Genomic DNA, 26,549 nt, shown 5'->3' with positions numbered 1-26,549 from the left:
TGCACCAGCGAAATTGCAAATTCTAGTGCATGCCGTAGATGCGTTTTAATTTACAGCTTTTCTCAACACTTGTGAACAGTGGGTGGGGTTTAGTAAAAGAGGTGTGACTAACAGCGGTCCGACAAAGTTTAGGCCAGAAATGTACGCAATAAGTGGCGTAATATAATAATTTCATTTTTTGGCTTTAGGACAGCCCAAGCTGTGCCAAATATATAGTTACATAGTTAGTACGGCTGAAAAAAGACACATGTCCATCAAGTTCAACCAAGGGAAGGGAAAAGGGAAGGAAAAATTTCTACACATAGGAGCTAATATTTTTTTGTTTTAGGAAATTATCTAAGCCTTTTTTAAAGCCATCTACTGTCCCTGCTGTGACGGCTCCTGCGGTAGGCTATTCCATAGATTCACAGTTCTCACAGTAAAGTAGACTTGTCGCCTCTGCAGGTTGAACCTTTCTTTTTCCAGACAGAGGGAGTGCCCCCTTGTTTTTTGAGGGGGTTTTACATGGAACAGGATATCACCATATTTTTTGTATGTGCCATTAATATATTTATATAAGTTAATCATGTCCCCCCTTAGTCGTCTTTTTTTCAAGGCTAAATAGGTTTAATTCTTTCAATCTTTCCTCATAACTTAAATTCTCCATGCCCCTTATTAGCTTCGTTGCTCTTCTTTGTATTTTTTCCAACTCCAGGGCATCCTTTCTATGAACTGGAGCCCAGAACTGAACTGCATATTCTAGATGAGGTCTCACTAATGCTTTGTAAAGTGGTAATATTACATCCCTGTCCCGCGAGTCCATGCCTCTTTTAATACACGACAATATCCTGCTGGCCTTTGAAGCAGCTGATTGACACTGCATGCTGTTATTGAGTTTATGATTTACAAGTACACCCAGATCCTTCTCAACAAGTGACTCCCCCAGTGTAGCTCCCCCTAGGACATATGATGCATGCAGGTTGTTGGTACCCAGATGCATAACTTTACATTTATCTACATTAAACTTCATTTGCCAAGTGGACGCCCAAACACTTAGTTTGTTTAAATCTGCCTGTAATTCACGAACATCTTCCATAGACTGAACTATATTACATAGCTTGGTGTCATCTGCAAAAATAGAAATAGTGCTATTAACCCCATCCTCTATATCATTAATAAATAAGTTGAATAATAGTGGTCCCAGCACTGAACCCTGGGGTACACCACTTATAACCGGTGACCATTCAGAGTAGGAATCATTGACCACAACCCTCTGGATACGGTCCTTGAGCCAATTCTCAATCCAATTACAAACTATATTTTCTAAACCTATAGTCCTTAATTTACCCATTAGACGTCTATGGGGGACAGTGTCAAATGCCTTAGCAAAGTCCAAAAACACTAAATCCACAGCGGCCCCTCTGTCTAGACTTCTGCTCACCTCTTCATAAAAACAGATCAGGTTGGTTTGACAACTTCTGTCCTTAGTAAAACCGTGCTGGCTGTCACTTATAATGCTATTTATTGTCACATAATCCTGTATATAGTCCCTCAATAGCCCCTCAAACATTTTCCCCACGATGGATGTTAAGCTTACTGGTCTATAATTACCCGGGGAAGACCTAGAGCCCTTTTTGAAAATAGGCACCACATTTGCCCTGCGCCAGTCCCTTGGCACTATACCAGTCACTAGAGATTCTCTGAATATTATGAAAAGGGGGACAGAAATAACTGAACTAAGCTCTTTAAGAACTCTAGGGTGTAACCCATCTGGTCCCGGGGCCTTGTGCACTTTTATTTTATTTAATATAGCTTGGACCATATCTACATTCATCCAATTCAGTATATCAACTGATATATTACCAGCACTGGCACCGGCTACATCAGCTGCTCTTTCTTCTATTGTTTATACAGAGCGGAAGAACCTATTTAGTAACTCTGCCTTCTCTTGATCCCCTGTGACCAACTCCCCATTACCATTATCTAGGGGTCCTACATGTTCAGACCTTGGCTTTTTTGCATTTATATACTTGAAGAATTTTTTGGGATTTGTTTTACTATCCTTGGCCACCTGCCTTTCATTTTGTATTTTTGCTAATTTTATTACATTTTTACAGATTTTATGTTGACCTCTTAATAAATTTGGTGCATACTCAAAAAAGACTGGAATATAAAAAAAGCCCGTCTTAATAAATCTCCCCCAATTTGTATGAGAAAGTTGAAAGGGGTTTTTCTGACTAAAAGAAAAACCTATTATTTTGCTTTTCTAAAATGAAGGAACTTTCTAATATATTTATTTTTCGAACCTGCAAGGATCGCAGGTTTTTAGTTCCCATCGCGTTGACCCAGATGTTCGGAGCTGCCGTTTTTGCGGTGACACGCAAACACAGGCTCCGGGGGAAGGAGCTCCCCCCTCCTCCTCTGTCGACTACACGGACGAAGGGGCTCAATTAATCAGCTAAGCAAGCCCCCTTCTCTGTCTCTGAATCAGCCGTGACGGGGACTAAAAACCTGCGACCCCCACCCCCCCTTTAAAGCGTTGTTTCCACGAATGACCGTGCTGGCATGTCACTAGGTGTGCCATGACTTTGTGGTGGTGGAGGCGGCACTGTGAGGCAGTCTCTTTCCCTTGAATCGGTCTGTTGCGGTTCTTGGTGCAGTGAAAGTCTTGGAGTCCCGGCCTTTTGTTCCAGGGATATGTGGGGGTCCCAGCATGTTGAATCTCTGTAATATTTAGTGTTCTCTAGTAAAGCACTGTACAGAGTATGGGTGTTTGTATAGGTAATTCTTGCATGTCATGTGGACTATATGGATGATTCGCATGTGTCTCCCCAGTCTGCGGGGGCTATATATATATATATATATATCAGACATTCCTATACAGTGATGGATATTTTTGGCTATAAGGAATGCTGAGCACACGTCCACATAGCCACTAACTGTTTGCTGCCGGGTAATAGTCACAGGCACATCAGCATTTTCGCTCCGTATTACATCTGTATATTTTTTGTTTCTGGCTTTAGGCCATTATGGAAATAGAAAAGAACTTCCATTGCTGTTGGATCTACAAATGTTCCACATGGAGGCTCCTCTATATATAGGATGTGTCCAAATCCCTCTGTACAGATTTCCCTCGTATTCCTTTCACAGAGCAGCCTGTATATGAGATGTAAACCATCCCCCACTCTGGTATATCATTGTAAATCACGCAGTAAAATTCCTTTAATCTGACATCAATGGGACTCTCTAGGTGCCGGATTATCAAATATTCTGTATCATTGACTAGTCGGTATGACTGTTCACAGTGCAGGTTTCCTTTCTAGCGGACCTGTCGCCTCTCCTGACATGTCTGGTTTAGTAAATAATTGTATTCCCCATGAAATAACAATTCTGGAACATCTTTTCTTAGATCCCTATGTTGTGCAGTTCCTCTGTTATTCCTCTTGGAAATGTATGAATAAATTGACAGCTGGGTGTTCCCAGTTGGGGTGTGTCCCTACAGAGACTGACGATGGCCAATCAGTGCTGACCGTGAGGCACATTCCATTGACAAGGGAAAATTAACGCCCAGTTGTCAATTTATTAATACATTTCTAGGAGGAATAATGGAGGAATGACGCAACACAGAGTTCTAAGAAAATGTTTTAGAATTGTTACTTTATGGGCAATACAAGTATTTACCAAAAGAGACATGTCAGGAAATAGTGTTATTCCCCATGTACACGCACGTTACCGATTGAAAGTTAGGTACACTTTAAGAAAAGAAAGCTGAACTCTCCTTGTTGCCCATAGCAACCACAGTTTTCTGTTTGGACAGTTTAAAAAATAATAATAATGAGGATATGCCATATCTTCCAACCAGTGGGGGTCCCACCTCCAGGATTCCCTTCAATCCCAAAAACACAGGTGCGAAGGTCCCTGGCATTTCTGCACCGCAGCGCTCCCGACCACCTGCTCTGCAGGGAACTGCAACACAGCTCCTTACTGCTCAACTAGCACTGCAATACCCTCATTCTGAGGGACATGGGGACCCCTAAATAGGTCCCCCACCGATTAGAAGATGATGGCATTGAGAGGAATTCCCTGATTGGCTCTCTTCTCAGTCTCCTGCTTCTAATCTTGTGCAGATTATCACATTTTATGGATTATTGGATGCTGGATTACGGGAATGATGCCATATAATAATATCTACTTTTTATAATCTATAATATAATAAGGATATGTGTGTATTATTTCTATAAGAGTTCATGCTGACGTTATAGCCTGGATTATACATTGTATGCTGGGATGAATAGTAATCTGCCTCTTGCTGGTTCCGTATTTTATTCCATTTCTGCTTTTCTAATAACTCTGTGCCTTTTCTCTTGTGTTAATTGCATGGATCACGTCTATTATAAGTAAGTTACCGTTGCGGACATGTCCTAATAGTCTCCATCTTTGTTTATGATGCGTTATGATTCGGGTTGGTTATAGGGACATTGTATTTTGAAGGTTTTGTGCAGAATCTCTTCAAAAAGGCAGCCGAACTGTATTGTGTAAATACTCTCTTCGGGTCCATTCACTCGTTGAGGTGCGTTTAGAAACCGCAGCCGCGTTAAAAAATCATGCGTTAAATCCAAGTAAAAACGTAAGCAGTTTTCGGATGCCGTTCTAACCGCATCACAACCACCACGTGTGAATGGACCCTTAGATGGATCCCGTCATATTGATTAGTTACAGCTGCAGTCAGGCAATTTCTGTCCGTTTTTGGCAATAATCATTCTGAATCTTTGGTTTCCAAACAGCTCAATGAAAGTCGAGGGAAGGTCTAACACCGTGCATTTTTTGTTGTATTTTTGAAACGCGTAAAAAAAAACGCATCTTAAAAAGCATATGTTTTTATTCAAATACCTGCACGTCTTTTACAGAAAGGTTTCAGCCGTAAACCTATGAATATTAAATAGAAAACCGGATTACAGCTTAAACGCACAAGTATTTAGAAAACATATGCTCCCTTTTTTTTTTATTTTTATTTTTTTTATTCTGTATTTAGAAAATGCTCAATGTGAACCAAGCCTGTGGCCTGAGCCGCCCTTTTCTCATCCCATCAGTAGCCTCTATTTGTGAAGACCATTGTGGATGTTTTTGGGATGTCACCTCATGTTTATACCTGATGTTCTCATCATTTTTTTATACATTTACACTTGTGATTTTACATAGATGAATTATCCAATATTATTCAAAAGGTTAAACAATAACCAAGAGCTCCATAAAGAAAAGACTCACTCGTAATGTCCATTCTATTCCCCATGTTGCTCATACGTAATCTATAGCGGAGCTGAGGTGCTGCTGAATTGTCCTGTTACATGTTCTGTCATTATGATCACACTTCTTGTATTTGTGCCCTTTATTTTACATGTTCAGTGTAAGGCCGGAATCACACGAGCGCCGCGCATCTCAGACGTAAAAAACGGCCATTTAAAACGGCCATTGCATCCATGCTCTGCGCTGCCGGGCGCGATGTCTCGGATCCCCCATAGACTAGAGTCTATGGAGGGATGCGTGAAAAACTAGGACATGTCCTATTTTCTCTCGGACTCTACACACGGTCCTTTGAAACAACGGCTGTGTGAACGGCCACATTGAGTTATATAGGTCCGTGTGGCAGCCGCCGTTTCAACGGCCGTCACATGGATGTTTAACATGTTCGTGTGAATAAGGCCTAAATGCCATTGTCTAATCTGTATTCCCATCTATTTACAGAGATCTTCGGAATAACCTGATCAGCACAATAGAGCCCGGTGCCTTCTGGGGACTTGCTTCTCTTAAACGGCTGTAAGTTATCATTGAGTATCAAGTAATGCAATAAGATGGATAAACAGGTGTCCACCCTGAACTGTGTGCACAGAGTCCGTGCGGCTGCCCTGTAATACGGTGTGGGGTGAAGCACGCCAATATTTCCTTCTGCCGCAGTCACACAGAACACAACAGAAGAAACCTTTGTATATTGGAGGTATACAGAAGTACTCTATGGATATATGACTATCTATAGGGTATTACAGGTGCATTATAACTAAGGGTATGTTCACACAGGCTTTTAGGAGCTGAAAAAATAGTCGCTGATTCTGCCTCCAAAATCAGCCTGTTTTCCAGATTTTCAAATGCAAGCTGTTCAGAGCAAAAAGCAACGCCCCCGCTAGCCCTATTGCTTTTAATTGGATTTTGTGGTAAGGGATCCACACCAAGAAAAGCTTCTTTTTTTAATTTAATTAGCGCCGCTAAATTTAGTTTTTCAGCGAGCTGAAAAATCAGCGCATTTGAACTACGGCGCTGAATCCCATTGAGAGCAGTGGGAGGCAAAAGTGAGGCGTTTTCAGCTCTGATTCCGACGCTGAGGAGTCGTCTGAATTAGCGTGCAAGTTAAGCCGCGTGAACACGGCCTTATAAACACACTTGTAAAAGCCTATATGTAAAAGGAGCACTAAACTACCAAAATGTACATAAAATATAACACATTTTATTTAAATCACATAAAGAGTAAAATAAACTAACACTAAGAGGTAAATCAGGCATAATTCCAAAAAAGAAGGCGGGTGTTTGTGGAAGGAAATGAGTAGGAATTCATGAAAAACCTTACCTAATTTTGATAAAACACTAATAAAGGCCCCAGATCCCTCACTCAGAGTCAATCTATCGATCTCCCACTCAAATGTCCCAGAATGCCATAAAAGCAAAAAAATGATAACGGCATATAAACTTCAGAGGGGTCCGTTACGCATGATCCAAGGTCTAAACCCCACGCCGTGCCCTCCACTCACGTTTCACGTATAGCTTCCTCAGGGGGTACTGTTCTAACTAAAGGACCTACGTTTTATGTGCACATCCATCCCCCACGTGCAGGATCACTAATTTGTTGAATCCAGCCCACTGACGGCACTCGTGCACTTGCGCAAAGACGTGAAATTGACGTCAGACATTCGCAGAAACATAGGCCGGAGTGGGAAACGGCATCTGATCATATGTGCACGCGCGCTCAAGCCGAGAGTAGTTAGAAGAAATATTTTGCTGATAACTACTGTCAGAACCCTCTATAATAATTGTATATGTATATTAATTTCTAATAACCCGACCAGTATTATTGTCATAATCTAATGGTACTAGGAAATGATACAAGAATGCACTGAGGTGGCATCTGATAAAAGTGCTGTAAGAAGCAAAAGTTATAATAAATTGTCTTTATTTTCTCTTAGAGATCTAGCCAATAATCGGATCGGATGCCTTAATGCAGACACGTTTAAGGGACTCCCCAACCTGACAAGATTGTAAGTATATATTATCTAAGTAACATGAAGAAATAATAGGTAGTAAAAAAATATTTCTGTGAAATAAAGTAGTTGGGTATGGCTGCCATTATCCAGCTTTCTTAGGTTATTGAATACCAAATCATTGTCGTTATGTAGAGATGCATTAAAGGGGTTGCCTGCTCAGACATCGCTGGCAGATCGCTCCGCGGGATGCAACCACCGTGAACACCAGCGATTGCTGGAACGTCAATGGCTGCCCATACGACTTCTTAAAGAAGCCGAGCGGAGGCCAAGTAGAACGACGCCTTCCTAGTCCTATCGCTGTGACACCTGCCAATCGGATATTGGATGCATAACCTAGCGATACGCAAGGTCTGATGAGACAACCCCTTTCATTTCTCTCTTATTGCTTTTTAGCTTTCCTACTGTACTGAAAGGCAAATAATGGCAGCTTTATTGGTGTTTTACCAGAAACCGATATAACTTAGACATAGCTGAAAATCATTTTTAATATGTTGATCCCCACACAGTTTTATTAGGAATCTCATCATATTGGATACTATTTAAAGGCTTCAAGGCAAAACTGCAAATAAAACAAGAGTTTTCCAATGTCGTCATGAATCATTTCCAAAGTGGGCCATACAAGGATTTCAGACGCCTGTTTTCTGAATGACTTGTCGTCCATGGTTGTCATTTTGGATGACCACTTCATTAGTTAAATTGATGAATTGCCAACCAATCTGTACCTTGATCTGTGGCATAGTCTGGGCATCTGTTGATGGGGTGCAGATCTGTCATTTGGCATAAGAGACTCTGCAAGGACTGCATGCGACAACAACCGAAATAATCAAACACCGCAGGTCAACTACTCGACGTCTATTTGCCTTGGGTTGGCGTCTATAATTCACTTTAAGAAGAGGCGCCAACAGTTAGCAGAAAACGGTCTAAATCAACTTGTTCAGCCATCCAAGTGTAGTGTGTTGCCAAAGCCGTGTTGTTTACTAAGCAATGGGCCAAATTACTCTTGCCAGGGTCCAATGATCAATCGTGGGTTGTCAGATTTGATTGTACTTTTTGCTAGGTGAGGGACTGGCAGAGGACTTTGTGTTCTCTTCCCATAGTGATGAAATACTGCAAACCGCAAAATAAATCACTAATGTAATGATGATCTAGTGATTGGGGACAGCCAAAATAATTTCAACCTTCAACTCTCTTCACATCTGTAAACAGGTTAACATCCCACAACAAGTTCCCTTCCTAGTAGACTTGTGAATGAAAAGTACAATTTTTTTATGTGAGATCACATTTATGTCAGTAGGCAGTGGAGGCGAGACTTTGTCTTCCCTGCATTTCCCTACATGAAGTGACATCTTTATATATGGTAAGGAATAAGTAACAACATATTTATATGTACAAAGCAGCATTCCAGAAGGTGAAGTGTAGACCGGCCCGAAATTCATGAAAGGGTTAATGATGAAAAAATTTTTTATGTTTATTAACCCGTTAGTGACAGGTCATATGTGTTTTTGCGGCGGCCTCTAAAGGGGTTTATTCCGATGCAGTAGCCTTTTTACGGCGCTGCATCTGAATAAATACCGCCAGGCGCAGCTATATCTCCCTGCTCTCATTTACGGGAGGTAGCTGAGGGCTCGTAGCAGACCTGCTAGTGTGGGTGGGATCGATATCCATATCAATCACGCTAGTTAAGTCCCCTCAAATGCCACGCTCAATAGCGAGCTTGGCATTAAAGTGGTTTTAGAGGGAGGGGGCTCCCTCTCTCATCCCACTGGCATCCTGCGATCTCAGGGTTTCGGTGGTTTCTAGGGCAGCCGTGGGGCCTCACAAATGCCAGAGGCATGACCTTACAAATGCCTGTCCATTTTATACTGACAGGCAGTAATACACTGCAATACAGAAGTATTACAGTGTATTAAAAAGCAATCACATGATCACACAGTAAAGTCCCCTAGTGGGACTAAAAAAATTTTTTAATAAAGTAAATAAAAATCCCAAATAAAAAAACAAAAAACACACCTTTTCCCCTTACAAAAAGCTTCATTATGAAAAAAACTAAAAAAAAAGAGGTATAAAAAATTACACATTTGGTAACGCCCCACCTATAAAACTATTACATGTAAAATGATACCAATAAAAACGACAAGTCCCACAAAAAAAACAAAAAAACTCATACAGCTGCATCGGCAGGAAAAAAAAGTGCTATGGCTCCTAAAATATGGCGACACAAAAACAAATAATTTTGAAAAAAAAAGGGTTTTTACTGTGTAAAACATAAGAAAACTATATAAATGCGGTACCGTCTCAATCGTAACAACCTGCTGATTAAAGTTATATTATTTATACCACTCTGTAAACAGCGTAAATTTAGGACGCATAAAAGTGTGGCGAAATGGCTGGTGTTTTTCTATTCCCCTGAAAAATAAGTTAATAAAAGTTAATCCATAAATGATATGTACCCCAAAATCGTGCTATTAAAAAATACTTGTCCCGCAAAAAACAAGACCTTAGGCCCCCCCCCCCCATGCACACAACGGTATTTTCATCTATCCCCAAATACTGACCGTAAATACGGATCCTTACAAAAAGAGGGAGGTTGCAAATGATATCAACATGTTGCCTAGCAATTCTTCCATAAATACGGACTGTTTACGAATGCACATCAGTAGCCGTCCGTATTTACGGAAGCGCCCATAGACTTCTATGGGAGAGTCCTTGCTGTAATTACTGACCAGAATAGGACAGGTTCTATAATTTTTTTCCGCACAATCAGTAAAAATACTGAAAGGTGTCCGTAGACCATAGAAATGAATGGGTCCGTAATTAGGGATGACAAATACGGTCATGTGCATGTGACCTCAAATAGGCCGGTCATTAGGGGGTTAAAGAACAGATAATGAGGACTTGTGACTATACAGAAGGGCATTGCTTTCTTTGCTTACAGAGTCCGTTTGCTCCGCTCGAGCCTTTGTAAAATGATTTACATTGCGTAATCCTAAGAGTATTAACGAGAGAACAAGGTTTTACCAAATGTGGGAAAATCATTCCAGAAAAATGCTGATTGAGGGGTTTCCAGAAATGTATTCAATCCTCCTTGAAAAGCTTTTTGTGGCGGCCACTGCCGATAATCCCATGTTCTATGCAGCATTAGATGTAGTAGATGCCGGACTGATATCTAGTACTACTGTGGCGGATTGGTGACGAGCCGTATTGATCTCCTTGATCTGACCGCAGTTCACAATAGTCAATACATCTGAAAAGGTTATGTTTTTGTTTACTGGTATTATTCCGATTTCAACAAATCGTGTTCTGGTTTGTATAATGACACTATTTATAAAATTTTCCAATAGACTGTCTGTATCAATTCCTTAAGATCTCTGCTTGCTGTATTTCAATAGGGATCTTCATTGTTTACTTCTTGAGGGAGAACGTCTGTCCTGGTCGTGTGATCGTTACAAGACCCAGCTCACGTGTAACGAGCCCTGCAGCGGTGTCTCCATCACATGACCATGGACATATTTTTATCCTCTGAATAGGAACGTTCATCGTGTACTTCCAGAAACTACAAGCAGAGATCTTAAAAACCGTGCGGAATTGATATAGAAACTATATTGAAAAATGTTAAAACTTTTTGTTTTATAAAGAATAACCTTTGACTACCACGGTCTTTTAAGCCCTATTAGGGTATATAGACTTCATAAAGAGGGTCCTCCGCTCGGGTTTCCCATCTGTTTGCCCGTTGATGTGTATGGGCACCATGTAGGATTACGTTTCCCTTTGTATTATCCTTTTTTTTTTTAAACCGGTCAGACACTGGGTATGGCAGGGAGGTATAATGCTTTTATACCCGCATACTGTTAGGCTGTGTACGTCTTGTGCAGTGTAGGGGCTGGCATTATGGCATTTTATTCCTTTACATCTTTCATGTAGTGCTCAGTCTTCTATTCGGGTGCAGCTGTATATTGTGTATATAGGTTTATTTTAGATCTATGTGTAATGACCAGTTTCTGAGATGCCCGCTCATCTTGGTAATGAATTGGTGAGTTGTGGCTTTAGGTGGCGTTCTTCATGTGCCCCCCTCCATTCGCTGTATTATTCACACACAATGCCCTATATCTATGAGTATCCGATGACTTTTCTTAGTGTGATGCCTTCATTGTAGTAAATTCCTGTAATCTGATCATGTATTTACTGTGTGTACAGTGACTGTATATATATATATATATATATATATAATTTTTTTTTTTTTCAGAAATCTCTCTGGGAATTTATTTTCTTCAATGCCACAAGAATCTTTTGCTAACCTGGTTGCCTTAAAGTCACTGTAAGTATCCTGGGGCGATTTGGGCACCAGATATTGTTATCTAAAATGATCAAAAACCTTAATATTATGAAGCCGCCTCTGTCCTAAAGTTGGGTCTATAGTTAAACTACAGTAAGGCTATGTTCACACGGAGTATTTTGCAGGAGGAATATCTGCCTCAAAATTCCGTTTGGAACTTTGAGGCAGATTTTCCTCTCCCTGTACGCCGATTTTCGCGGCGATGTCCGCGCCGTTTTTCGCCCGCGGCCATTGAGCACTGCGGGCATAAAACACCGTGAAATACGCTTTCTCTGCCTCCCATTGAAGTCAATTGAAGGTCAGAGGCGTAAACGCCCGAAGATAGGGCATGTCGCTTTCTTTTAAAACTGCCTCGCGGGATAAAGACGCCGACGCCTCCCATTGAAATCAATGGGAGGCGTTTTCGGGCCGTTTTTGCCGAGTTTTGCGACGTGGTTTCCGCGTCAAAAAACTCTGCAAAATACTCCGTGTGAACATAGCCTTACATTCCCACAACTCCATGTGTTATTAAGTGGCTTTCATGGAAAAGTAAGCACCTGCAATTAGAACAGTATGATGGGAAATTTGAGTTTTTGACCCATTTTTCTGTTTACTTCCAGTGAATTTCAGACAGAATATCTTCTATGTGACTGTAATCTTCTGTGGATGTTGCGGTGGATCAAAGCAAAGAACGTAACGGTCCGTGAGACGAAGTGTTCCTACCCCAAGTCTCTTCAAGGGCAGCCAATAACTGCGGTAAAAGCTGAATCACTGACCTGCGGTAAGAAGAAATGCATTTAGATCAACATCTCGGCACCATTATAGGAGTTTTCCCACATTGAGGTTCTCCAGGCATTTTATGTTGATGGCCTATCCGAGGAATCGGTCATCAATAGAAGATCGGTGGGGGTCCGACTCCGAGCACCCCCGCCGATCAGCTAACTGAAAGGCTAATGTAAATAAACTCCTCGGCCTCTTCAATATTTACCAGGCACAGCGCTGTATACACATGTAGCGGCTGTGCCTGGGTTTGCAGCTCAGGCCTTTTCACTTGAAGGGGACCAGAACTGCAATTCTAGGTACAGACACTACGAATGTGTATGGCGCTGTGCCTGGTAAGCTATAAAGAGGCCACAGCGTTCGTTGCCCTGGCCCGTTCATTCATCTGGTGAGGATACCGGGAGTCGGACCCCCACCGATCTGATATTGATCAATTTTAAGGATAATCCATCAATATAAAATGCCCTGAGAACCCCTTAAAGGCATATTGATCTCATATGTCATGTCAAATCCCCTTTAGATTGTTGGCTCTAAATACATAGTCACACTCTATTTTGGCTTAAGGAAGATACAGCAGCAGCCAAGTATTATCATTCTGCTGATTCTGCATCTCCCATAGACTTCCATGGAGAACGACCATGTATGTTAAGTCAACTCTCCAGTTGGAGCGAAGGAGAGGGTCCTACCAATTGATATGCTATAAATGTTCCTGTGAAAACATCTAATGTTTCTGCTATAGTAAAATTCCATTTATTTGGATGATGCAGCGTATGTGGCACTCCGGCTTGGCAGTATACTTATTCTTAAGAAAGAGAGCAATTAATTTCGCCTGTTTTGCAGATTCTCCAGTCCATACGTTACCATGAGGGCCTCAAGCCTGGCGTATTGATTTTCCTAATGCATTATAATAAAATCGGCAAAACTCAAATCTGGTGAAAATTCCTAGCATCTCTAGTCTTAAAGGGGTTGTCCTCATATGTACGTCATAGACGGGCTGAGCGCTCATGGTTATTTCAATAGGGAGTGTTAGACAAGCTGCTGCCAGGCATTTATGGCAGCCGCTTATCTCCCGGCAGAACAAAGGGGTTGGACATGTTGAATTTCTTGGACCGAATCTTGACAGGAGCCATGTTATTATGATCAAGCACGTCACATGTTCAGTTGGTCGAACCAGGTTTACGTGGTCGTGGATGGTATCTTTCACATTAGAGGCCCTTTAACTGTAAGGCATCCAAACTAACCAAGTTTGCAGACCCAAAAGGAGCTGACACATGAGCCTTCTCCGAGTTTCTGATTGGGCAAGAAGATGGGCATGCCAATTTGTATTGATTACACTGGTGGGTGGGAGTGGGTGCAATAACTAGGTTCAAATGCTCTTACCTAGTATCTCTTTTTTTTTTTTTTTTGTACAAGTCGTCATCTGCTTCTTACTTGTGCCAAAACTAAATCATTCCTTGCTGCGACTGACTGATCACTTAATGTGCACGTTCTTAATTTTCAACTGATCCTCTGTAGTTACACATGTCATGTCTCTAATGTCGATGGTTGTCGTGAAAATATGAGGCATGGCTTCGCATTCTTTCCTATAGAGAGATTAATGTGTCTTATGTTGCTGGGTAAATACATAGTTACATAGTTAGTGTGGTTGAAAAGAGACACATGTCCATAAAAAATAAATTTTTGATGCTTAATCGGTGAAGAAAACTGGGAATGACTTGTGTGAATCCACATTGAAATATGTCTTGAGGACAAACAGAATTCTAGTTATAAAGAACTGCTTCTAGAGGTCCTCATGCATTGTAGCTGCGTCGTGCGTTGTAGCTGCGTCGTGCGTTGTAGCTGCGTCGTGCGTTGTAGCTGCGTCGTGCGTTGTAGCTGCGTCGTGCGTTGTAGCTGCGTCGTGCGTTGTAGCTGCGTCGTGCGTTGTAGCTGCGTCGTGCGTTGTAGCTGCGTCGTGCGTTGTAGCTGCGTCGTGCGTTGTAGCTGCGTCGTGCGTTGTAGCTGCGTCGTGCACTGTAGCTGCGTCGTGCACTGTAGCTGCGTCGTGCACTGTAGCTGCGTCGTGCACTGTAGCTGCGTCGTGCACTGTAGCTGCGTCGTGCACTGTAGCTGCGTCGTGCACTGTAGCTGCGTCGTGCACTGTAGCTGCGTCGTGCACTGTAGCTGCGTCGTGCACTGTAGCTGCGTCGTGCACTGTAGCTGCGTCGTGCACTGTAGCTGCGTCGTGCACTGTAGCTGCGTCGTGCACTGTAGCTGCGTCGTGCACTGTAGCTGCGTCGTGCACTGTAGCTGCGTCGTGCACTGTAGCTGCGTCGTGCACTGTAGCTGCGTCGTGCACTGTAGCTGCGTCGTGCACTGTAGCTGCGTCGTGCACTGTAGCTGCGTCGTGCACTGTAGCTGCGTCGTGCACTGTAGCTGCGTCGTGCACTGTAGCTGCGTCGTGCACTGTAGCTGCGTCGTGCACTGTAGCTGCGTCGTGCACTGTAGCTGCGTCGTGCACTGTAGCTGCGTCGTGCACTGTAGCTGCGTCGTGCACTGTAGCTGCGTCGTGCACTGTAGCTGCGTCGTGCACTGTAGCTGCGTCGTGCACTGTAGCTGCGTCGTGCACTGTAGCTGCGTCGTGCACTGTAGCTGCGTCGTGCACTGTAGCTGCGTCGTGCACTGTAGCTGCGTCGTGCACTGTAGCTGCGTCGTGCACTGTAGCTGCGTCGTGCACTGTAGCTGCGTCGTGCACTGTAGCTGCGTCGTGCACTGTAGCTGCGTCGTGCACTGTAGCTGCGTCGTGCACTGTAGCTGCGTCGTGCACTGTAGCTGCGTCGTGCACTGTAGCTGCGTCGTGCACTGTAGCTGCGTCGTGCACTGTAGCTGCGTCGTGCACTGTAGCTGCGTCGTGCACTGTAGCTGCGTCGTGCACTGTAGCTGCGTCGTGCACTGTAGCTGCGTCGTGCACTGTAGCTGCGTCGTGCACTGTAGCTGCGTCGTGCACTGTAGCTGCGTCGTGCACTGTAGCTGCGTCGTGCACTGTAGCTGCGTCGTGCACTGTAGCTGCGTCGTGCACTGTAGCTGCGTCGTGCACTGTAGCTGCGTCGTGCACTGTAGCTGCGTCGTGCACTGTAGCTGCGTCGTGCACTGTAGCTGCGTCGTGCACTGTAGCTGCGTCGTGCACTGTAGCTGCGTCGTGCACTGTAGCTGCGTCGTGCACTGTAGCTGCGTCGTGCACTGTAGCTGCGTCGTGCACTGTAGCTGCGTCGTGCACTGTAGCTGCGTCGTGCACTGTAGCTGCGTCGTGCACTGTAGCTGCGTCGTGCACTGTAGCTGCGTCGTGCACTGTAGCTGCGTCGTGCACTGTAGCTGCGTCGTGCACTGTAGCTGCGTCGTGCACTGTAGCTGCGTCGTGCACTGTAGCTGCGTCGTGCACTGTAGCTGCGTCGTGCACTGTAGCTGCGTCGTGCACTGTAGCTGCGTCGTGCACTGTAGCTGCGTCGTGCACTGTAGCTGCGTCGTGCACTGTAGCTGCGTCGTGCACTGTAGCTGCGTCGTGCACTGTAGCTGCGTCGTGCACTGTAGCTGCGTCGTGCACTGTAGCTGCGTCGTGCACTGTAGCTGCGTCGTGCACTGTAGCTGCGTCGTGCACTGTAGCTGCGTCGTGCACTGTAGCTGCGTCGTGCACTGTAGCTGCGTCGTGCACTGTAGCTGCGTCGTGCACTGTAGCTGCGTCGTGCACTGTAGCTGCGTCGTGCACTGTAGCTGCGTCGTGCACTGTAGCTGCGTCGTGCACTGTAGCTGCGTCGTGCACTGTAGCTGCGTCGTGCACTGTAGCTGCGTCGTGCACTGTAGCTGCGTCGTGCACTGTAGCTGCGTCGTGCACTGTAGCTGCGTCGTGCACTGTAGCTGCGTCGTGCACTGTAGCTGCGTCGTGCACTGTAGCTGCGTCGTGCACTGTAGCTGCGTCGTGCACTGTAGCTGCGTCGTGCACTGTAGCTGCGTCGTGCACTGTAGCTGCGTCGTGCACTGTAGCTGCGTCGTGCACTGTAGCTGCGTCGTGCACTGTAGCTGCGTCGTGCACTGTAGCTGCGTCGTGCACTGTAGCTGCGTCGTGCACTGTAGCTGCGTCGTGCACTGTAGCTGCGTCGTGCACTGTAGCTGCGTCGTGCACTGTAGCTGCGTCGTGCACTGTAGCTGCGTCGTGCACTGTAGCTGCGTCGTGCACTGTAGCTGCATTGTGCACTGTAGTTGCATTGTGCATTGTAGTTGCATTGTGCATTGTAGTTGCATTATACACTGTAGTTGCATTATACACTAGTTGCATTATACACTGTAGTTGCATTATACACTGTAGTTGCATTATGCATTGTAGTTGCATTATACACTGTAGTTGCATTATACACTGTAGTTGCATTATGCATTGTAGTTGCATTATGCACTGTAGTTGCATTATGCACTGTAGTTGCATTATGCACTGTAGTTGCATTATACACTGTAGTTGCATTGTGCATTGTAGTTGCATTGTAGTTGCATTATGCATTGTAGTTGCATTATGCATTGTAGTTGCATTATGCACTGTAGTTGCATTATACACTGTAGTTGCATTATACACTGTAGTTGCATTATACACTGTAGTTGCATTATACACTGTAGTTGCATTATGCATTGTAGTTGCATTATACACTGTAGTTGCATTGTGCATTGTAGTTGCATTGTGCATTGTAGTTGCATTATACACTGTAGTTGCATTATACATTGTAGTTGCATTATGCATTGTAGTTGCATTATGCATTGTAGTTGCATTGTACACTGTAGTTGCATTGTGCATTGTAGTTGCATTGTAGTTGCATTATGCATTGTAGTTGCATTATGCATTGTAGTTGCATTATACACTGTAGTTGCATTATACACTGTAGTTGCATTATACACTGTAGTTGCATTATACACTGTAGTTGCATTATACACTGTAGTTGCATTATACACTGTAGTTGCATTATACACTGTAGTTGCATTATACACTGTAGTTGCATTGTGCATTGTAGTTTCATTGTGCATTGTAGTTGCATTATGCATTGTAGTTGCATTGTGCATTGTAGTTGCATTATGCATTGTAGTTGCATTATGCATTGTAGTTGCATTATGCACTGTAGTTGCATTATACACTGTAGTTGCATTATACACTGTAGTTGCATTATACACTGTAGTTGCATTATACACTGTAGTTGCATTATACACTGTAGTTGCATTATACATTGTAGTTACATTGTAGTTGCATTAGGCATTGTAGTTGCATTATGCATTGTAGTTGCATTATGCATTGTAGTTGCATTATGCATTGTAGTTGCATTATTCATTGTAGTTGCATTATACACTAGTTGCATTATACACTAGTTGCATTATACACTGTAGTTGCATTATACACTGTAGTTGCATTGTAGTTGCATTAGGCATTGTAGTTGCATTATACATTGTAGTTACATTGTAGTTGCATTATACATTGTAGTTGCATTATACATTGTAGTTGCATTATGCATTGTAGTTGCATTATACATTGTAGTTGCATTATGCATTGTAGTTGCATTATACATTGTAGTTACATTGTAGTTACATTGTAGTTAATTATACATTGTAGTTACATTGTAGTTAATTATACATTGTAGTTACATTGTAGTTAATTATACATTGTAGTTACATTGTAGTTAATTATACATTGTAGTTACATTGTAGTTGCATTATACATTGAAGTTGCATTATACATTGTAGTTGCATTATGCATTGTAGTTACATCATGCATTGTAGTTACATTATACATTGTAGTTACATCATACATTGTAGTTACATCATACATTGTAGTTACATTATACATTGTAGTTACATAGGTACGATTGTTTACTAATGATAATCACATGTTGCTGTTAACAAATCCAGCGCTATAAAATATAAGCAATATAAATTTGTTTCCATGCACGGCTGCCCTCTATTTTCTATGTCCGGACTGATCACCTTGATGTTGATGAATATAATGCCAGAACTGCTCAGGGAACATGTAACCGTTAACAATATGGATTTATATGTTATTCAGGGTCTGAAAAGCTGGCTGACAAAGAATTGCACTGTGAAGGCTGCTATTAGTAGTAATCAATTCAGCAAAAAGTTCCAAGGGTTTACTAAATGTTAGGAGCAAAACACATTGTACTTTAAAGTGGCAATGTCACAAGAGAGTGGGGCTGTAAATAAGGGCATCGCTGATTGACATGGCTCTCGCCCTGAAGTACTCCCTGTAGAAGCTGTGATAAGGACCCCTAAAAGAGGACTTGACACCTCCTGTGACGTGTCTGTTTTAGAAAATACAATGTATGATGCAACTACAATGTATAACGTAACTACAATGCATGACGCAGCTACAATGCATGACGCAGCTACAATGCATGACGCAGCTACAATGCATGACGCAGCTACAATGCATGACGCAGCTACAATGCATGACGCAGCTACACTGCATGACGCAGCTACACTGCATGACGCAGCTACACTGCATGACGCAGCTACACTGCATGACGCAGCTACACTGCATGACGCAGCTACACTGCATGACGCAGCTACACTGCATGACGCAGCTACACTGCATGACGCAACTACAATGTATCAAGCAGACAAAGAATGGACAGAGGCAGCACTTCCAAAAAGAGCAAGAGCTATTTATTCACCCATGCGACGTTTCAGTCCAACTGGACTTTTCTCAAGCATGCCTCTGTCCATTCTTTGTCTGCTTGATACCCAGGATTGCGGACCAGGTCTTATTGAGGCGTGCACCCACTTGCAGTCCAGTGCTGTGGAACCTTTTCGTTTAGTGCAACTACAATGTATGACGCAACTACAATGTATGACGCAACTACAATGTAACTACAATGCATGACGCAACTACAATGCATGACGCAACTACAATGCATAATGAAATCCATCATGCCCGATCCTGCTATCCCCCGAACATCCGCCGTCAGAGGAGAGTCAGGATACCTCATACACATTATGTAGCTGACAGCTGCAGTCGACATTTATCTAATGTGTATGGCCACCATTTGTCTCATTAGATTGTTGCGGGCAACTGGTAAATCTTGTATCTGGCCTGGCAGCCTTTTGGGCATTGTGACTGGCAGTGTGATGAGGTATTCTGGCTCACACTTTACTGTATCTGTGTTGTATCACCTGAATATTACCCATAGGACATGTGCAGCTCCTCTTTTTATTATATTATGGTCTTCTACCACTTTATGAGGCTTCCTCAGAAGTCACAGGTTCTCCTTAAAGACTATTTGTCACTAGTTTAGTAAGGCCCAATCTGCTCGCTCTTCTAATAGGCGCTGCCACACTGATAATGCTAGTGTAAATTGTGTCCCCAAAATTTTTTTATTCTAAAAGTTATGAGTTTTTTTTCTAAATATGCAAATGGGGCTATACTAAACAAGAGGGTGTCAACACCAGCGATTCTCCTGAGGTGGAGCCGTCTCACAGACTCTGACGCTGTCCTATCAGCATGAAGCTGCTTCACACAGTGTGAGAGACTGAAGTGATCTCCCTTCCCTCCAGCCTCAGCCAGATCTCCGGCTGTGAACCACCTAGAACAGTGGCATATGATAAATGAGATTCTAATATTTCTTATGGCACAAGCAGTTCTAGCTGTGAAAGATAGCACCAGTTGAAAACAGTCAGGAATGGAAGCTGTATACTATATGATCAGGCTGTGTTGCTGGGCAGGGAAGGGGGAGAAGCTGTATTGTGATTGGACAGCGTCATACAGAAAACATTACACCGCCCAGAGTGAAAAAGAAAGAGTTACCTCCCATTTGGCAAGTATAGCCAAATTAGCATATTTAGAAAAATACTCATAACTTTGCAAATAATAAACGTTTTTAAAAAATAAAAAACTACACTGCAGTTATCAGCATCATAGCGCCTATTAGATTAGTTAGGAGATGGGGCATTAATAAACCAGTGACAGATCCTCGAAGTTCAGTTGGGGGGCAAAAGAGTGTTAACCCTTTATAAACATCCTATAGATGCCTTTATTTAAAGGGCTACTGTCTCATGACAATGTTGCATACTGTATCCCCATTGACAGCTCAGATGTGACGGTGCCGTAATTGAATAACATTTAATACATAACATTTGAGTTTCTGTGTTTTTGTTTCCAGATTCACCCCTCGAGCTGCCTTCATTTTACATGACTCCTTCTCATCGCCAAGTGGTCTTTGAAGGGGATAGCCTCCCTTTCCAGTGCATGGCTTCTTACATAGATCAGGACATGCAGGTTTTATGGTATCAAGATGGGAAGATTGTAGAAACGGATGAGTCACAGGGTATCTTCGTGCAGAAGAACATGATCCACAACTGCTCACTGATCGCCAGGTACCTTTATTTTCTCTGATCTATGTTCATATTAAATAACCGGAGCCAATGAAGCCATTCACTGTAACAATTCACAATATAATACCTGACGTGTCTCGGCTCGTATTATCTCCTACAGCTAGGAAAATAGTCAATAGGTTGTCTACTGGACAAATTAGAAACGAGGTGCCATGTAGCAAGACAGCACCCTCCAATATAGAATGAATCGTTAAAGAGAACCTTTTACCTCCCCATACAGGTGCAGCTGAATGCAGCATGTAATGGGCAGGGCTGTGCAAACCCTGGGGCACTTTACATTTTTTTTTCTACCTCCCTCCATTATTAAGATATTGGTGCCGTTATGTTTGGCGCCCGATATTTAAATAACCCCCTGAACTGTCAACTCACAGAAAATAACTGTGACGTGATTAAAGCCCACCACTTGTATGGCCAGACAGCCCATGGTCCATTGAAGGACCCCAGGGCTGTCTCAACATATTTCCTGTTGTTAGAGCATACTGAGGTATACTGCCTGTGTACAATCCGTACACAGGCCAATGTACTGGCATATAGATCTATGCCAGTACATTACAGTTACAAAATCAAAATGATAAATCCCTTTTATAGGATTAAAAAAAAAAGTTAAATCAATGTCAATAAATTAATGATCAATAAATAAAAAGGAAAAAAAAATACACACATTTTATAATAAAAGTCCAAAAACATGAAATAATATAGACATATTTTGTATCGCCACGACCGTAACAGCCTGAACAACAAATGTATAACATTATTTTTGATCGGTGTATGGTGTAAAAAAATTAAATATGAAAACTGCAGAGGAACTGCTTTTTTTCTGCATTTTGGCCAAAATAAAAATTTATAGAAATTAAACGATAATGTATTTGTACCAAAAAATGGTACCTACATAAAGTACAACTCGTCCCGCAAAAAACAAAGTCTCATACAACTACGTCGTACAAAAAATAAGAGTTTATGAGCGTCGGGATGCAAAGAGGGAAATATAAAAAAAACTGTTCTGTCCTCAAGGCCAAAATTGGCCGTGTCCTTAAAGAGGCTCTGTCACCAGATTTTGCAACCCCTATCTGCTATTGCAGCAGATAGGCGCTGCAATGTAGATTACAGTAACGTTTTTATTTTTAAAAAACGAGCATTTTTGGCCAAGTTATGACCATTTTCGTATTTATGCAAATGAGGCTTGCAAAAGTACAACTGGGCGTGTTGAAAAGTAAAAGTACAACTGGGCGTGTATTATGTGCGTACATCGGGGCGTGTTTACTACTTTTACTAGCTGGGCGTTCTGATGAGAAGTATCATCCACTTCTCTTCAGAACGCCCAGCTTCTGGCAGTGCAGATCTGTGACGTCACTCACAGGTCCTGCATCGTGTCGGCACCAGAGGCTACAGTTGATTCTGCAGCAGCATTGGTGTTTGCAGGTAAGTCGATGTAGCTACTTACCTGCAAACGCTGATGCTGCTGCAGAGTCAACTGTAGCCTCTGGTGCCGACACGATGCAGGACCTGTGAGTGACGTCACAGATCTGCACTGCCAGAAGCTGGGCGTTGTGAAGAGAAGTGGATGATACTTCTCTTCAGAAAGCCCAGCTAGTAAAAGTAGTAAACACGCCCCGATGTACGCACATAATACACGCCCAGTTGTACTTTTACTTTTCAACACGCCCAGTTGTACTTTTGCAAGCCTCATTTGCATAAATACGAAAATGGTCATAACTTGGCCAAAAATGCTCGTTTTTTAAAAATAAAAACGTTACTGTAATCTACATTGCAGCGCCGATCTGCTGCAATAGCAGATAGGGGTTGCAAAATCTGGTGACAGAGCCTCTTTAAAGGGTTAAAACAACACTACCCCCTTTGATAAACATTATGCAATTCTAATCTACAGAAGAAGAAAAAATTTAGTAGCTTTGTAAATACTTTCCTTTTTACTTATATTGTACTGATTTTGAGCTATATGTCGTTTTCTTCTCTATTCACACCCAAACTAAAAGTTCCTCTGGTTCCTTCTTGGAATCTGTATTCCGTGTATCTGCACTCTGCAGACGGGCATGTTAGTCATCTGAGCTCCCACAATGCATCGCTCACTGGTAACAGGAAGCCAGCAGAATTTAGCTTTCTAAGGCCTCCTGCACACGTCCTTAGTCCTGGTCAGTGTTTTGCTTCAGTATTTGGAAGCCAAAACCAGTAGTGGAACATAAACAGAGAGAACCTATAATGGAAAGATTTGCACCTCTTCTGTGTTTTGGACTCACTCCTGGTTTTGGCTTCCAAATACTGATGCAAAATACTGACCAGAATACTAATGTGTGCATGAGGCCTAAATGAGCAGAGAATAAAACTTCTAATTCTAAAACTTCTGAACTTTAACTAAAAACCGGTACAATATAAATAGAGCAAAGTCTCTACAGAAGAGAAATTCAACTTTTAAACTGAAATGTTCTTGGTAGAGTTTTCATCTTTTATAGCCTCGTCTAACTTTTGAGCAAGAATCAGACCCTGCACAATAATCTAATGAGCAAAGGAAAAAGTCTGGGGATGAACCTAATCCTCGCACTTCTCACAGATCTGAGATTTATTCAGCCTTATATAGGTGAATGGAAACTGTGTGACATCTGGTCATCCACATTCTCACCCAGTGGTCCTAGCAGTCACCTGTACAAGCTACGCTGCCCCAAAAAAATGTTTTACCATGAATGAACGTGGTTTTGCAATGCAGTGTGTACATTGTTCTAATCTTCCATCCCTGCAATGCTTTTTGGCTCTGCCTGTATAAGTAGAAGGTATGAGTTTATTTTACTAATATTGTCTTAGTGTATAGTATTGATAAGTTGCATCATCATTTTTAATTTTTTGTATTTAAGTGCACTGACCATTTCCAATATACAAGCTGGATCAACCGGGAATTGGGGCTGCCGGGTCCAGAGCAGGCGTGGTAATAACACCAGGACTGTGGATATTGTGGTATTGGAGAGTTCAGCACAGTACTGCCCTATGGACAGAGTTGTAAACAACAAAGGGGACTTCAGGTGGGTGAATATTTCATAGCTGAGCTATTTCCAAGTATTGGGCATTTCACATACACAATTACCCATGACCGTGTATTCATTAGCTTATTGATGTAATATGTTCTTAAAGGGTATCTGCCATGAGACTGACCCTTTCTGTCTGGTTACTAATGCACCCGCTGAACAGTCATCAGAGTGACGACGTATCAAGCCGTGTGAGCCGTACTATGTTTGTATGGCTGTAGTGTTTGGGAACTGTTGTAACCGATGACCTGACATCTTATGGTGTTGAATGTTGTCGCCAACACACAGATTTAATGCTGGAATACATTTTCTAAAACCTAGTATGCAACATTAGCTCCCCCTGCAAGCCAACACAAACGTTTGTGCTTCATTAATAATATTAAAGAGCGTTTCCATCAGGAATTAAGAGAAGCACAAGTGGGTATATAGTATTTAAAAAGGTTTCTCCAGGACTTTGATATTGATGGCTTATCCTAATCAGATCGCTGGGGATCTGACTCCCGGCACCCTGACGATCCGCTTACTAAAGGGTTTCCCTTCATTGTTTACCAAGCACAGCGCCCTAGTGACTGTGCCTGGTATTGCAGCTCTGTCCTATTCACTTCAATAGGACTGAGCTACAGAAAACTGCAGTACCAGGCACAGCTGCTGCAAAATGGACGGCACTGTGCCTCGTAAACAATGAAGGGAATGTGGCACTGTCCCGAGTTTTGTTGCCCATTCAATCAGCTGAACGGTGGGAGTACCGGGAGTCGGACTGCCACCAATCTGATATTGATGGCCTATTCTTAAAGATATTCCATCAGTATCAATGTCCCGGAAAACGCCTTTCAGCTATTTCAATATTTTCGTCCCTAAATCGTTTGTAAATTCTAATCACTTTTTAATTATAACGGTTTCTTCAAAGTAATATTTACTAAAGTGACAACAGGGAAAGGCCGCCATTAAGGCTCATAAACCAATTGTCATCTGATTAGTTAGGCACTTTAACGGAAAATTTCTGAGAATTTCAGCAGTACAGGGGCAAGGAAATCTTATAGAGCCTGTCCATTCTGGACCACCTCTTTCCATATGCCCTAATTTACTTGCATGAACTCTACGTCCCCCCTGCAGCCTCCAGGTTGACATCAATCTCAGAAGCGCTTGTCCGGACTGGTACAACAGTGACCCATGCTGATTAGGATTTATTGGCTTGTGTATTAGAACGGGCAGCTATAGACAAGTCAGATTTTAGATTTGGTTTAACTGCTGCTCGCTGTAGACATCTCCAGTATTTCCTTACAGTTCTGTATCCGACTCCTCTCTCTATCATCGACTTTGTGTTTGCTGTTGAAATTCTTATAAATGTTGTATGAGAAGGTCAAGACCAGAACAGGATAGTGAAGAGCTGCCAAGTCCTACTTTTCACAATATAATTGAGCGACGCCTGTCGAGTAAATACCCAGCGGCGTTTCATTTTACATTCACAATGTCTGTGTGATCATAGCCAGGGCAGTGTGTGTGTGTGTGTGTGTGTGTGTGTGTGTGTGTGTGTGTGTGTGTGTGTATATATATATATATATATATATATATATATAATAATTTTTGTAGCAAATGCTCATTAATTCATAAATGCTTTGTTGTATCTGTATTTTCAAACTTCGAGGGCAAATTCACTCAAATTCATCCAGGTGTTGTGATACCTCCCATATCATTACATAAATTGGCAGACTCTATGTCCTATCTTTTGCGTTTTATGGGCCATGCTCCCATAGAACAGTAAAGAAGGGAGGAAACCTCCAGCTCACCAGTTTGATGCGTCTCCAGACTCTCCGCTCGGATCCCCGCTACGGCTTGCGGTATGCAAATAGAAGAAAAGAAGAAATGATCCAGCGCTGAGTCGTACTTTGGATTTAAAAAGGAAGCAGTATTCCCACCTTTATTGGGGTATTGAAATAAAATTGAAGGGAGACGCAGTCCCAAGACGTGTGTGAATAGTAGGCGGTTTGCCCTGGCCTACGCGTTTCAAGCACGAGCTGTGCTCTTACTCATGTCTGGGAGCCTGGGCCGAAAATCCGGGCGTCTGTCTGCGGTGGGCCGTGCCCGCAGTCGCTGCCCGTGATTACGGGTATAGCGGTGTGCATGAAGCCTTAGAAAAACAGAAAGGCAAGACTTCAATGAGCAAAAGAGAGCAAAAATTGGATCACGGAGTAGTGGAAAACATCGCCGGCTTAGATGAATCCAGATTTCTGTTGCACCATGCTGATGGGAGGGTCAGAATTTGTCTCAAGCAGCATGAACCAATGAACCCTTCCTGTCAGGTGTCAACAGTCCAGGCAGGTAAAGTAATGGTGTGGGGAATGTTTTCTTGGCACACCCTGTGTTCTCTGCTACCTGTGGATGGATGTTTCAACAGTATGACTTACCTTAGCATTGTGGCCAACCCAGTTCATCCCTTCATGGCTGCTGTTTGCAGCAAGGCACTTTAGCGGCAACTGCAAGAAGCTATCCTGCCACATGAGCTAATATATCCTGACCTCAACACCTAGTGGAATCTATGCCATGATTAATTGTAAGAGGTCCACTACGCTGCTAGATGGGTGTCTAGCTTTTCTAGAAACAGATCTACTGGACAGATTTTTTTTTTTTACAGATGATGTGAGGACAATATAATGACCTGTTAATACGCTGTTGATTTTTTTATTATATGGAGGAATTCTTTTAAAAGGGGTTGTCTGGTTTAGGAAAACCTTT

The 26,549-nt window shown here is 42.7% G+C and overlaps 1 protein-coding gene across 1 annotated transcript in view; it reads left to right on the top strand.

Annotated features, from left to right (window-relative positions):
* ADGRA3 (adhesion G protein-coupled receptor A3) overlaps positions 1-26,549 on the top strand; it is a 70,689-nt gene that overhangs the window by 27,937 nt on the left and 16,203 nt on the right. The window contains exons 3-8 of the mRNA XM_075858661.1: positions 5,722-5,793; positions 7,209-7,280; positions 11,530-11,601; positions 12,219-12,379; positions 20,556-20,769; positions 23,649-23,813. Of these exons, the coding sequence (XP_075714776.1) occupies positions 5,722-5,793; positions 7,209-7,280; positions 11,530-11,601; positions 12,219-12,379; positions 20,556-20,769; positions 23,649-23,813 (756 nt within the window). The remainder of the gene's footprint in view (positions 1-5,721; positions 5,794-7,208; positions 7,281-11,529; positions 11,602-12,218; positions 12,380-20,555; positions 20,770-23,648; positions 23,814-26,549) is intronic.

This window comes from Rhinoderma darwinii, chromosome 1, assembly GCF_050947455.1.
Source record: "Rhinoderma darwinii isolate aRhiDar2 chromosome 1, aRhiDar2.hap1, whole genome shotgun sequence".
Classification (NCBI taxonomy): domain Eukaryota; kingdom Metazoa; phylum Chordata; class Amphibia; order Anura; family Rhinodermatidae; genus Rhinoderma; species Rhinoderma darwinii.
The sequence above is the reverse complement of the archived record's forward strand: the minus strand, read 5'-3'. Positions and strand labels throughout refer to the sequence as shown.